The following is a 13,815-nucleotide window of genomic DNA, read 5'->3' as shown; positions in this document are numbered from 1 at the left end:
CAAAAACGTCTTTATTTTTTTTATTTAACAAATATTTATTCATTGCACGTCCACTGGAAAATGCTTTCCTGCTATACAGACAAACATTATGTGTATAAAATTACCTGAACAGGTTTACTAATTGTACTAAATATGTGAGTCCAAGATATGTGATATGATACTAAATATGTAAGTGGAAACATTAAATATCATTATCAGTGTAGGATAATTGTCCAACGTGCTCTTCATTTTCACCTTCATATGCCTGATCAATGTGCACAAATAAAAAGTAATTTAAAAAAAAACAGTAGAGGTCTCATACCTCTTCCTTTAGAGACATAAAACTCACCTTTGTTCTTAATTTGGTGTGTACACGTGGCAGCACAGCAGATGGGTCAGAAAGAAAATCCTCTTAGCAACTTTCTGCTGATGGTAATTCATTGAGGAGAGCACTACCGTCTCTCATCACTAAATTAGTTTCCTCTCTTTGTACCAATAGCATTTTCTAGGCATAACACATGTACAGAGCCTGTGGGCATAATTATTTATATAGATAATTTCTATACCAAGCAATGTCTTCAGACAAGGTAAGTTTGTTCTGTTCACTGTTTTAGAAGGGGTTTGGCTGTGAGAGAAAAGGGGATTGACAATTTAATTTTATGGCCTTCTCAGGTAAATTAATGTTTTAATATGTTTAACAAAGTTAAAGCAGATTTTGTTTTCAGCTTTTTTTAAATCTTAAATCTGTTGAAACACACAATTTATTAATGTAATCGTCTTTATGACTTAATACAGTACAGTAAATGCAAAAGCTGCATATATCAACTACTGGCTTATTATTTGCCAATTGCTGATTATAAAATAAACAAAATTGTAATAAAGCAATGTTCATGGGAGTGATGGTAACATTTAACAAACAAGCAAACTAAGAAAAAACAAAACTGATTGTCGAACCAAAACTATAATGCAATATAGCATTTAAACATTTAAAATTTGTCATTATTTACCATTAACAAATTGAGAATTCACTAATAAGTAAATGTGGTTATAAATTTCAAGCAAATAGCTGTGTGAACCAGGGACAATTTTACACAATCCTAATTGTACAATAGGTAATGTTATCTTACGTAACAGACCAGAAACTGGCAAGGCCATGTGATTAAAAAATTTAAGATGCTAGCTATTATATCATAGCAATATCATGCAAGAATAAATTGAACACAGTATATTATGTTAAGCCAAAGTTAATGCTTTTGAGTTTTTGAAAAATAAAATGTAATAAAAAATGTCAAGGTTGATTTGGCCATTAGTTTCTACCTATATTTAGTATTACATTTATTTTCTAGGAATAATGTTCTATCCAAACACTTATCCCTTTTTAAAAGATGTGTTTTTTAGTTTGTTTGTTGTTGTTGTTTTTTTAAACAGCTTTATTGAATGACTGTATGTGTGTCAGTTCCCCATAGTGCAGGGGATTGTCTGAGGTTAAGGGTATTTATAATGCTGCTCAAATGGTGTCTTAAGTGGATCTCTCTCTCTTACTCTCTCTCTACCACACAGAGAGAGAGAGAGAGAATCACAAGGGGTTTGTGCATATTGACTGACAATAGGACATTACTATTACAACAGCGTTTAATTTAAGCTTTTAACTGGTGTCTTGTCAAGTGTTACTTGATTTGTAATTGTTTCCTTTTATTTTTTTTAAACCAAACCAGATTTGCAGGTTAGAGTGAAACTGAATGGGATGACAAAGAAAACTTTGCAACGTTAACATTTTTGTGGCTAAAGTTTGTTAGTTGAGTGAAAAGCAAAGTGAAAGACATAAAAACCAACAATGGTTTATTTTATAAAAACAAGTATCTGTAATAATGTATCTGTAAAAATACAGTATGTATATTATTAGTATTTAACAGCTGTGAATGTAGTATACTGTAAGTGAATTCAGTTAGTTTGTATCAGTGAGACATTCGATACTAACCTCGACATCACATCTGACCTGGAAATATAGTCAAGCAAATTGAAATAACTCTTTTTGTCTTTGTTTTTTTGCTGCATTTCTTTTTTTCTTAAATGGTAAGTTATACCCTTTAATTGTTAGTCGATTTACCCTGCCACATAAATGTAGACACAGTAAACTATGTAAATCCTTCCGTCATACAGTATGTCTCTGGCAGTGACTCATTAATTTGTTTCTGTCCATTAGCATATACGCATTGGAAGCCAAAAAAGAAGAAAGCCGAGTCTATTCCTACAGAGGGCAGTGGAACAGAAGCTAAATCCAAGAAAAGCAAAAATAGAAAAAATGGAGACCTGTCAACAGAGAGCAGCCCTGCCAATCAAAAAAGTGAGACAGAAGCAAATATGAGATAGACCTTAATACATATTGTAGACCTTGTACTGCATTGGTATGTAAGTCTGGCATTCTGAAGCATGAAACACTGACAAAGCCACCAACATATCTAAACAGATGGTGATAAAGTGAAGAAAAAGAAAACCGAAAAGGAAAAAGAATCTCCACACAAGGAAAAATCAGAGCCCAAAAAGACAGCAAAAAGTGACCCAAAGAAGAAAAAGAAGAAAAGTATGTTTTATAATAATAATAGTAATAATAATAATTTCTTACAAATAAGGTCTTCTATGTAATATTTTTTGTTTATGATGCTTCAGGTTTAAATGATGATAAAGATAATAGCGATGTTGAAGGAGACATGTCAACACCTCAGAAAAAAATCAAATCAAAGTCCTCAAAAGAAAGTTCTGATGGAAAAGAAAAAGATAAGGACAAGAAATCTAAGCCTAAAGGTAAGCTCTGGGTTAGTATTTAGTGTCTCTTAGCTTGTGTTGATGTAGAAGTAATGGGTAAAAGAATAAGATAATAGTAAGATAATCTAGGTTCTAGCAGTGTAATACGATTAAGCCACATTTGTATATTATTTATATTAAATCTGCATCGACATTTTCCTGTATAGAATAGTTTCAACTGAAACTCATGATCAATGGTGTTAGGTTAGTGTTAATTTGTAACAAAAGACAATGGCACTCTCTTGAAAGGAGGTTGGAAGGTGTTATTCATTTATTTATTGTCTACAAGAGCACTAACTGCACAGACCAAACTGTTATCTTCTTGTACTGTTATAAAAATTCTAAATATAAACAAACAAAATACAGTTTTTTTTCTCAGAGGTAAATGGAAAAGTGAGGTTGTTCAGCTGCTTATTGTCACTATGCAGATGTTACACCCAGTGTAGGTACCGAAATCTTTGGTTTACAGTAGTTCTCATTGAGCGGCCACACATCACTTCCACATTTCCACATTCCCAAATAGGCGCATGGTCCATTGCCTAGCAACACCGAACGAAACAGGGTATAATCGTGGTGTTTGCTTTGGTTATAACATAGCATAGTTTATTATTTGCTGTGGTAGATCTGATTTATTCAAACCCAATAATAAAGATTTATATCCTCAGGAGGGGTCATTACATTGTTTTAGCATAGATCTGCTCCATCTAAAGCACTGTCACACTAAAAACTAGCGCTTCTAGTGTTAAAAAAAAAACTGAAATATCACATGGGCCTAAGTAATTAGACTCTTTGCTCAGTATTTAGTAGAAGCACCCTTTTAATCTAATACAGTCATGAATCTTTTTGGGAAAGATGCAACAAGTTTTTCCGCCTGGATTTGGGGATCCTCTGCCATTCCTCCTTGCAGATTCTCTTCAATTCTGTCAGGTTGGATGGTAAACGTTGATGGAAAGCCATTTTCAGGTCTCTCCAGAGATGCTCAATTGGGCTTAAGTCAAGGCTCTGTCTGGGCCATTCAAGAACAGTCAGAGTTGTTGTGAAGCCACTCCTTTGTTATTTTAGTTGTGTGGTTGGGGTCATTATCTTGTTGGAAGGTAAACCTTCGGCACAGTCTGAGGTCCTGAGCACTCTGGAGAAGGTTTTCATCCAGGATATCGCTGTACTTGGTTGCTTTTATCTTTCCATGGATTGCAACCAGTCGTCCTGTCCCTGCAGCTAAAAAAAAAAAAACCACAGCATGATGCTGCCACCACCATGCTTCGCTGTTGGGACTGTATTGGACAGGTGATGAGCAGTGCCTGGTTTTCTCCACATATACTGCTTAGAATTAAGGCCAAAATGTTTTATCTTGGTCTCATCAGACTAGGGAATATTATTTCTCACCATCTTGGTGTCCTTCAGGTGTTTTTTAATGTGTCTTGCACTGAGGAGAGGCTTCCGTCAGGCCACTCTGCCATGAAGCCCCAACTGGGGGAGGGCTGCTGTGATGGTTGACATTCTACAAACTTTCTCCCATCTCCTGACTGCATCTCTGGAGCTCAGCCACAGTGATCTTTGGGCTCTTCTTTATCTCTCTCACCAAGGCTCGTCTCCTCCAATAGCTCAGTTTGGCCGGACAGCCAGCTCTGGGAAGGGTTTTGGTCGTGCCAAACGTCTTCCATTTAAGGATTATGGAGACCATTGTGCCCTTAGGAACCTTAAGTGCAGCAGAAATTTTTTTGTAACCTTGGCCAGATCTGTGCCTTGCCACAATTCTGTCCCTGAGCTCTTCAGGCAGTTCCTTGTGACCTCATTATTTTTATTTGCTTTGACATTCATTGTGAGCTGTAAGGTCTTATATAGACAGGTGTGTGGCTTTCCTTATCAAGTCCAATCAGTACAATCAAACACAGCTGGACTCAAATGAAGGTGTAGAACCATCACAAGGATGATCAGGAGCACCTGAGTTAAATATATGAGTGTCACAGCAAAAGGTCTGAATACTTAGACCCATGTGATATTTCAGTTTTTCTTTTTTGTAAAAATGTCAACAATTCTGTGTTTTTCTGTCAATATGGGGTGCTGTGTGTACATTAATAAGAAAAAAAATGAACCTAAATTATTTTAGCAAATGGCTGCAATATAACAAAGAGTGAAAAAATTAAATGAGTCTAAATACTTTTCGTACCCACTGTGTAAATATTATATTTTATTCTTTTAATTAGTTGGCCCCTTGTCAGGGCAGTATAAGCATGTTTATATTTATAACTACATAAACATAAGCTAATGTTAGGAGAATAAAAATATTTATACAATATATGTATATTAAACTGCACCTCTATGCATTACCATCCCACTTGATTTAAACGGTGAGACAAAACAGATGCTTTTGGCATGACAGTGCAATTCACAAAACAGTACAAGGTCTACATGAAGGTAAAATGATTTCAAGTCCAAATTTTGGCATTATCTAAAAGGAACAGTACAATATGAATGAACATGCACAATATTAGTTTACTGCAAACTGTATAATAAAGTAATATTATTTAAGCAACACTATCTCAAACCAGTGGAAGACGTTAAAGAATTATAGATAAATGAGTACATGTTGGCTTCAAGGCTGCCTTGAGAGGCAAATGAGGACATTTCAGAAGATTATTATTATTATTATTATTGTGCAAGAAGGTGCTCATGCCAGAAAGAAAGAGTGAAAAGTCTGACCGCCGGAGGGAAGCTGTTCCAAAGTCTGTCAGTACCTGTCCTGATGTTGTAGTACCTTTTGCCAGATGGCTGAGAGGTGAAAAGAGGTGAAGGGCCATTTCAGTCAATTCCAGATAAATTTCTAGCTGGTAAGGAAATAAATATCTAAAGAAAGATGTATGAAAGTATAGTTGTGTTGTTTTGTCAGTGAACCATCCAATTCTTTTGAAAGGTAAAAATTGCCATTTACCCCACAAATATCCAAACTGCACACTTTTAGTTAGGGATGGCTCCAGACATGTGTTGAAATTGTCTGTACAGAAACCAGGTTTCTTATTACCTGATGTGAACATTTAGATGAAAAAGAAGACAAAGACAATAAGGGAAAGTGTAAGACCAAAAAGAAGGAGCCGGCCTCTATGTTCCAGATAAATGGAGACAAATCTACAACCAAGGGTAAAAAGAAAGGTAACTGACGATATACAATTTCTCCTTTATGTTTTTACTACTGTTTGTACATTACAGAAAATACATATTAAGATCAATATAAATTGAATTCTTGAATATTTCCCATACCCACAAAAAAATTGTGTTTTCACATAAAACTTGAGTCTATGGTTAGTTTAACCTTGTCAATATTTTGCGCCATTAGTTCCCAAATCAGACAGTGAAGAAGAAGAAAGCAAGAGCAAGAGCAAGAAAAAAAGCAGTTCGAACCCAGGCTCCATGTTTCAGGCTGGTGGAGAAAAGGATAAAGAAAAGGACAAGGACAAAAAATCAAAAAAATCTAAAAGTAAGTAATTAACATGTGTACAAACAGTGGGTAGAGAAAATAATCACCCCCTTTATACAAAAACTCACGTTTTGTGGCTGTGCAGCCTGAGATGAGAACAGACAGTTTGTTTAGCATTTCAGTCCCTGGCAGTGCAACTAATGCAAACGATCAACTATCGTGCTAAGGCACTGTCAAAAGATCTTCGGAATAAAGTTGTGCATCATCAATGGACTTTATGATTGCTTCCCTCTTTAAAAGGTGGTGTGTGGACCTTAGCTCAGGATCCGGATATCTGGTAAAAGCTGTCCGCAAGTTAAGAGAAAGCTTGAGGCGTGACAAGTGGCATGTTAGTGAGGCGATGTTAATCATCTCAGGGACTTATGGGCGGACTGTACATCGTTGTTTGATTGCTGAAAAAAAGACAGCCGCAGAAGGAGCGCAGGTGCTGTATCGGTGCTTTCAGTTGCGTTTAGAAGCCAGCCGTTGCAACACACCCGCCAAAAGGGAAAAGCCCACTGCCTTAATGTTAAGAGCCTCCTTATCAGCCAGGAGAGCCGTGGGTCGTCACGTGTGTTGCTGCGCCAAAAGAGGGCTTGGTGGGGTCTGCTGGCCACAACTGCAATGCTCACCATTTAGAAACATGCGAAAGTCGCTGTTTGCCTATGTTCACTTCGCCACCCTGCCACCATCATCACTCAACAGCAGCAAGGAGAGTGGCATATGAGAAGGTCCATGGCACTTGTCACAGGGACGCAGTCGCCGAAAGGGAAAAGGCCACTGCCTTGATGTAAGGTCCCCCGTTCCCAGTCAGAAAAGAAACTTAAGAATGTGCTGTTGAAGAATCTGTGAGAGCCGTTGTCTGAAAGCCGTTTCTGCCACTCTGCCGCTATATTTCTTGCCAGCTGATTACCTACCAGCTGGACACTGCCTCCAGATCCGCACATGCACATCCTCACTTCTTTTTTCCCCTTCTTTTCTCCCTCCCTTCTCAAAACCCCTTTTTTTCCCTATTTACTCAATAAAACTACCCGCTTTTTTTAAAGACCTTGCCTCGTGTCTTTGTGTCTGTGGTCAGGATAGAAGGTAAATGAATGGGGCAAAATACTGTCAAATTAGTGAGGAAAATCTGCTGCCTTCTGCCAGAAAGTTGTCTATTTGAATAATCTTTACCTTCCAACATGACAATGACCCAAAGCACACAGCAAAACTTACCACAAAGTGTTTGAAAAAAAAAAAAAAAGTGAATGTTTTTCATGGCCCAGTCAGAGCCTAGACTTAAATTTTTTTTTTTTTTTTGCTACTTCCAAATCAGTGTTTCTGGGTTTTTTTTTTCAGTTTTTTTTCCTAAAATGTTTGTGTTATATCTTACACTTGGGTGTTAAAAGTAGCACTGAGTAAATACAGCTGAATAAAACAAAAACTGTCTTAATGTTAGGCTGCAAAGCAACAAAATTTGATTATTTTAAAGAAGGTGATCCTTTTCTATACCCACTGTAGTGGTTTGTTCTGATAAGCTTATACTGTACTTGCGTATGGATTCATTATTTCTTTTATCAGGTCTGGCAAAAGCAGAAGAAAGTGATGATTCAGGGTCTGAGCTAATACAGAAGAAAAAAAAAGGGAAAGGAAAAAAAGGGAAAAAGGTAAAGTGGTCAGTCACTTTTATCGTTTGACTAAAAATCCTTATCTAGTACAATTTTTATTCATAACGTATCCTTATGCATATGTTTAAAGCCCGCCATTGCTGTTTCTCTTTTAATTTACACTACCACTCAAAAGTTTGGGATCACTTTCTAACTCCATGATCGTTCTTGATTTTTATTTCTTTCTACATGGTAAAGCAATGCGGAAGGCATTTAAAATATGCAATAATCTCCTATGAGCAGTTAATTTTGAGATGTATCTGATACTCATGATCTGTAAAGCCTTCATAACGCCTCTAATCTGAGGTGCTGTTAATTGGTGATTTTTGAGGCTGGTAACTCTAAATGAACTTCTCCTCTGCAGCAGATATAAGTTTTGGTCTTGATTTCCTTGCATGGTCTTTATGGGAGCCAGTTTCACCATGGTGCTTGTGTTTTGCAAATGCCCTTGACAAAACTGTTCTTGCAAGAACTATTCCAGAAAGGCTGACCTCCGTGTCTTAAAATAACAACTGACTGTTGCTGTTGTTGTTGTTACATAATTACCTAATTTCATATGTGTTATTTAATAGTTTTGAAATCCCCAGTATTGTTGTAAAGTGTATAAACTAAAAAAAAAAAGTATCTTAAACTTTTGAGCAGTAATGGAGATAAACAGCCTTGTGTCTTTAACAAAAGGAAGAAAGCATCCAACCTTGTCATATAACCAGCCAGTCTTTTCTTCCTATCATGACACATAATGAAAGCATGAGAAAAATCCTATTGTCATTCTGTCTACTGTCAGTTGCAAGGACATGTTTAATACTTGGCTCAACTATGATGAGAATCTTATGAACCTTGCATGTAATCGTTTGACAGATATGAAACTTTCTCTCTATCTTAACTTTTTAAAAGGAGGAACGAGTCCCTTCACCAGTCATTGAGTTTGATGACCTGGAAGAGTTTGTCCTTCAGCCAGCAGAGCAGGGTGTCACAGTGAAATGTAAAGTGACCCGCGACAAAAGAGGAATGGACCGGGGCCTTTACCCTACTTACTACCTTCATCTAGACAATGAAAAGAAGGTACTTAAACAACAAAACAAATAATCAATACTTGTTATTAATCATGGAATACACACAAAATACTTTACAAAACCATACATATATATCCAATCTTATGAGCCAATATTTTCTCCACAATAGAGCATAGAAGGTGTAACAAATATTTTAACTGTTTTACACTTTTATCCACTAAATAAGCTCATTTTAAATTTGATGCCCGCTACTAGTCTCAAAAAAGTTGGGGGGAACAAAGGGCTGAAAAATTTGAATTTGAAAAAATTCAGCTGGGAGAACATTAGCGATATAAGAGATATCTTAGAGAGTCAGAGTCTCTCAGAAGTAAAGATGAGTAGAGGCTGTCCAATCTCTGAAAGAGCATGTAAAAAGATTCTGCAAAATTCTTTGAAAACAACATTCCTTAACATCAAATTGCAAAGGCTTTGCAAATCCCATCATCTACAGTGCATAACTTCATTAAAATATTCAAAAAACTGGAGAAATCTCTGTGCGTAAAGGACAAGGCCAAAGACCTTTTTGGAAGCCCATGATCTTCGGACCCTCAGACACTACATCATTCATCGGCATGATTGTGTCATTGACATTATTAAATGGGCCCAGGAATACTTTCAGAAACCACATAACCACACAAACCGCTGTGCCATCTGCAGATGCCAAACAAAGCTCTCTCATGCAAAAAGGAAGTCATATTGTATGTGAACATGGTCCAGAGGCGCCATTATGTCCTGTGGGCTAAGGCTCATTTAAGCGGACAGTTTTAAAGTGGAAAAGTGTTCTATGGTTAGACAAGATCAAATTTTACATTCTTGTTGAAAATCACGGACACTGTGTCTTCTGGGATAAAGAGGAAGGAGACCTTCCAAGGTGTTATCAGCATTCAGTTCAAAAGCCAGCATATGTGATGGTATGGGGTGCATAAATGTATGTACGTTATGGGCAGCTTGCATGCTTTGGAAGGCACTAAGAATGCTAAAAGGTATATAAAGGTCTAAGACAACATCTATTTCAAAGAAGGGCTTGTGCATTTCAGCAGGACAATGCAAACCACATACTTCAGCTAGAAGAGCCTGGGTACTGAATTGGCCTGCCTTTAGTCCAGATCTTTCACATATAGAGAACATTTGGCGCGTCAATTAAATGAAAAATATGTCAAAGAAGCCCACAAACTTTTCAGCAGCTGGAAACCCTTATCAGGCAAGAATGGGACAAAATTCCAACACCAAAACTCCAGAAACTCACAACCTCAATGCCCAGACATCTTCAAATTGTTTTGAAAAGAAGAGGAGATGCTAAACCATGCTAAACATACCCCCGTCCCAACTTTTTGAGACCTGTAGCAGGCAAGAGCTCATTTTGTAAATAAATTTCAGTACATTTTTTCTATGTATATACACACTGACACTGACCATGGAAGATGATTACTTTCAATCCCGCAGTGCAAGAGAGAGAAGAACCAGTCATCAGCAGACTAAGCGTATATGTACTACTCGTAATGCAAGACCTCGCTTGTTTATCAAGTTAAAGTTTATAAAAAGTTTTTTCTCATCTTGCAAAACACTTGCAGACCAAGATATTTACAATTCAAGGTTTTACTGTATAAAATACACAATAAAATAAGTTGGTTAAAAAATTTGGTTAAATGAAATATAACAAATGTTTCAATTTTTTAATTGATCTAAATATCCTAAAGTGTCAGAAGCTTACAGCGTTAACATCTTGCATCTCTGATTAATTTGTTTACACTAATATAATTACTATATACATCTTAGCTTATTGAACAGTATATTGCTAAAGGTCCTAAAGGCTAAAAACTTTATTATCTTAAAAGCAGGATTTTTTGCTGGCGGGGCGAAAACGCAAAAAGAGCACAACATCCAACTACTTGATTTCAGTTGACCCCACTGATCTCTCCAGGGGGGGTGAAAACTACATAGGAAAATTAAGGTAAGTTACAGGTGCTTTCTCAGTGATTGCAGTTTAGATTATTTGCTAATAATTTTAGTTCAATCTTTGTCATTTCAGGTCCAATTTGATGGGCACTAAATTCACAGTATTTGATAATGCACTTCACCCTGACCGTGCACTTCCTGATATGTCGAATGCAAGGCAGGAGCTAGCAGCCATTATTTATGTAAGATCATATGCTACTATTAGAGACTTTATCAACTTTGAGTAGATATTATATTAATTTGCGGATAAGGTGTTTTTATTAGATGCGAATTTTCTCCTGACTGCCTTGCAGGAAACCAATGTTCTGGGAATGAAGGGTCCAAGGCGTATGACTGTCATTATCCCTGGCATGGACAAAGATGGAGAACGAGTGCCCATACGGCCGCGCAGTGTAAGCAGTAAATAAATAAATAAGTAAATAGGTAGATAAATGTATCATATGGCTGTTTTACTTTGTTTTTCACTGCCCCTCTGTTGTCTGTACCATTTACAATATCACTAAAAGCAAAATGCTCAATATCATATAATTTAAACTGACAATGAATGTAAATTGTAATACTGAATTTTACCATGCACACTGATTTAGTCAACTAATATTTTAGATTTCCTAAAAATAACAATAAATAAATAAATAAATAAAATATTTAATCATACCATATTTACGTTGACCTGAACTTCTAAATAATCTCATGCTTTGCAGGACAATGATGGCCTTCTGACTCGACACCAAAACAGGAACATGGACAATCTGATAGAGCTTCGCAATAAGACACCTGTGTGGAATGAGGAGACCTCGTCTCATGTGCTCAACTTTAATGGCAGAGTAACACAAGCCTCTGTGAAAAATTTCCAGATTGTACACAACAAAGACCGTAAGCAAAACTAATAACTTATTTTAATTTGTGTGTGCAATGACATGATAACATTACCTCTTGGATGAAAATGTTGCAAATTGCAACTATGTTTTATATACCAATGTTACATAAAAATGCATTATTTTTTGTAAACCTTTATGAACTAAAACTTTTGAAATAGTCATAATCACTTTTTTATGTCATGAGTTAGCTGTATGCTGACAATGAACGTAATATAATTAAATGTAACAGTAAGTGTATGTCATGTGATTGTAGAGGACTACATAGTGATGCAGTTTGGGAGAGTTGCAGATGATGCCTTCACCCTGGACTACAACTATCCTCTGTGTGCAGTACAGGCATTTGCTATTGCTCTCTCCAGCTTTGATGGCAAAATTGCCTGTGAGTGACAGCTTCAAACTACAGAAGTGCACGTTTTATTACTCGACTTCTGTATGTCCCTGAAAAAACTCATTAAATGTCTCCAGTTCTCACCTGCTATGCTCAAATAGTAACATCAATAAAAATCTCGGGTAGCACACATTCTGAATGCCGCTTTTAAGACATGGAGATTTGTCAAGAAAACAAGTGCAGGGTTTTTGTTCCTTAAATTTGAACCACATATTAAGACATCAAAAAATATAACAAGTCATGTACTGTATTTTACCTAAATTGGATATTTGTCAGAGTAGGAATGTGTCAAGAGAGAAGAACTATGACATGAATTTTTGAACGCATCAGGAAACTGTATGCTATAGTTATTTTAACCATACATATTTTTAAAGTATCATATTAGAAAAAGTAAGAATAAATAATAGTACTATATTTTGTTTGCCTTTTCAAGTCATGAAAGTGGAATATGATTGCTTGAGTCTTGTTAAACTGTCAATTTTGATATTCTATGCATTCTCAGTATTTGTTTTCGTTGTTTTTCTATTTTGCACATCTTTTAATCAATGTCATTATATCTATATACGTTGGAACTTTTCCTGTGTACGTGTATACGTGTGTGTGGGCATATGTGTGTATGTATAATATGTAGGTGTATGCTTTTATTGCCTTTTTAATGTTTTATTATATCATCATTTGTGTTTATGGATATGAGACATCATATTCCTTCATAATTCAGGAAGGGATAGGAGAAAATGAAAGAACAATGTTTCCATAAAATATTTAATCCCTACCCTCCATGTTGTCTTTCTTTAAAAATTTTTTCACTTACTCTCACTCATTCTTTATACTGCATATCCTGTACACGGTCAGGCCGGCCTGGAGCCTAGGGCACACAAGCACACACATTCACACATTCATTCACATACAACAGCCAATTTGGAAAACACCAATTAGTCTAATCTGCATGTCTTTGGATCCTCTTTCATTCTTAATTTCTTAATATTGTTCCTCAGTCCTTATTTTTATTTAAAAAAAAATATTAAAAATATTAAAGATACAGTATTAAAGGATATTTAAGACACTATATTTTAAAATGCATAATTTGCTTTTAGTCTTTAATATGGGGAACAAGTGTATATGTTTACAGAGATCTTATGAGTCAATAAAACAGAATAACTGAAATAAGAGTTTTTCTTATGAGCTACATTGAATTTGGTTGATAAAATGTATTTTTTGGATTTATGTTTTAATTTAAAATGACACTTTTTTATGTTTAAAATGCTGTTTACTTTTTTATTTCCATGCATGCAATATTTGTAAATGTAATATCAGTGGGCCAAAAAAGGCACCCTCAGGAGTCACTAAATCACTGAATCACTCCTCTCCTAAACTAATCCCTTCTGCATGGAGGTGATTTTAACTGTTTGAAAATGTGGTGCACCCAAAATTGTCTGTCTGTAGGAACAGTATATATTCTGATATATAATATAAAAAATATATTAATATAAATGAATGATAGTCATGACTTTTTTTTCCTACACAAAAGTCTACTGCTTAAGGTGAATTTCAGGGGTGCAGGTTTAAAGCTCAGCCAACAGACGGAGCTATAGTTTTCTGTAAGGGTGAGGGGGAGAACTGTGAGGGAAAAAAAGAGAAAGAAGTTAAGAATATATATTTATTT

General features: G+C 35.9%; 1 protein-coding gene across 2 annotated transcripts; it reads left to right on the top strand.

Annotated features, from left to right (window-relative positions):
• Positions 1-452: 452 nt before the first annotated feature.
• Positions 453-12,924, top strand: LOC128526823 (tubby-related protein 1-like). 2 transcript variants are annotated; one of them, XM_053498990.1, is made up of 13 exons: positions 453-566; positions 2,200-2,323; positions 2,447-2,560; positions 2,647-2,781; positions 5,818-5,928; positions 6,113-6,253; positions 7,793-7,878; positions 8,773-8,940; positions 10,769-10,881; positions 10,960-11,068; positions 11,180-11,278; positions 11,588-11,759; positions 12,018-12,924. In XM_053498990.1, the coding sequence occupies exons 1-13, from the start codon at positions 552-554 to the stop codon at positions 12,149-12,151; spliced, it is 1,521 nt and encodes a 506-aa protein (XP_053354965.1). In that variant the 5' UTR covers positions 453-551; the 3' UTR covers positions 12,152-12,924. The 2 variants fall into 2 exon arrangements, with proteins under 2 accessions (XP_053354965.1, XP_053354964.1); XM_053498989.1 differs by having other exon boundaries at positions 454-566; positions 10,766-10,881.
• The last annotated feature ends 891 nt before the right edge of the window (positions 12,925-13,815 follow it).

This window comes from Clarias gariepinus, chromosome 6 (genome assembly GCF_024256425.1).
Source record: "Clarias gariepinus isolate MV-2021 ecotype Netherlands chromosome 6, CGAR_prim_01v2, whole genome shotgun sequence".
NCBI lineage: Eukaryota > Metazoa > Chordata > Actinopteri > Siluriformes > Clariidae > Clarias > Clarias gariepinus.
The sequence above is the reverse complement of the archived record's forward strand: the minus strand, read 5'-3'. Positions and strand labels throughout refer to the sequence as shown.

Coding starts and splice junctions, on each gene's coding strand:
- LOC128526823 (XM_053498989.1), top strand. Junction 2,324..2,446: donor CAGCCCTGCCAATCAAAAAA/GTGAGACAGAAG, acceptor ATATCTAAACAG/ATGGTGATAAAGTGAAGAAA. Junction 6,254..7,792: donor AAAATCAAAAAAATCTAAAA/GTAAGTAATTAA, acceptor TTCTTTTATCAG/GTCTGGCAAAAGCAGAAGAA.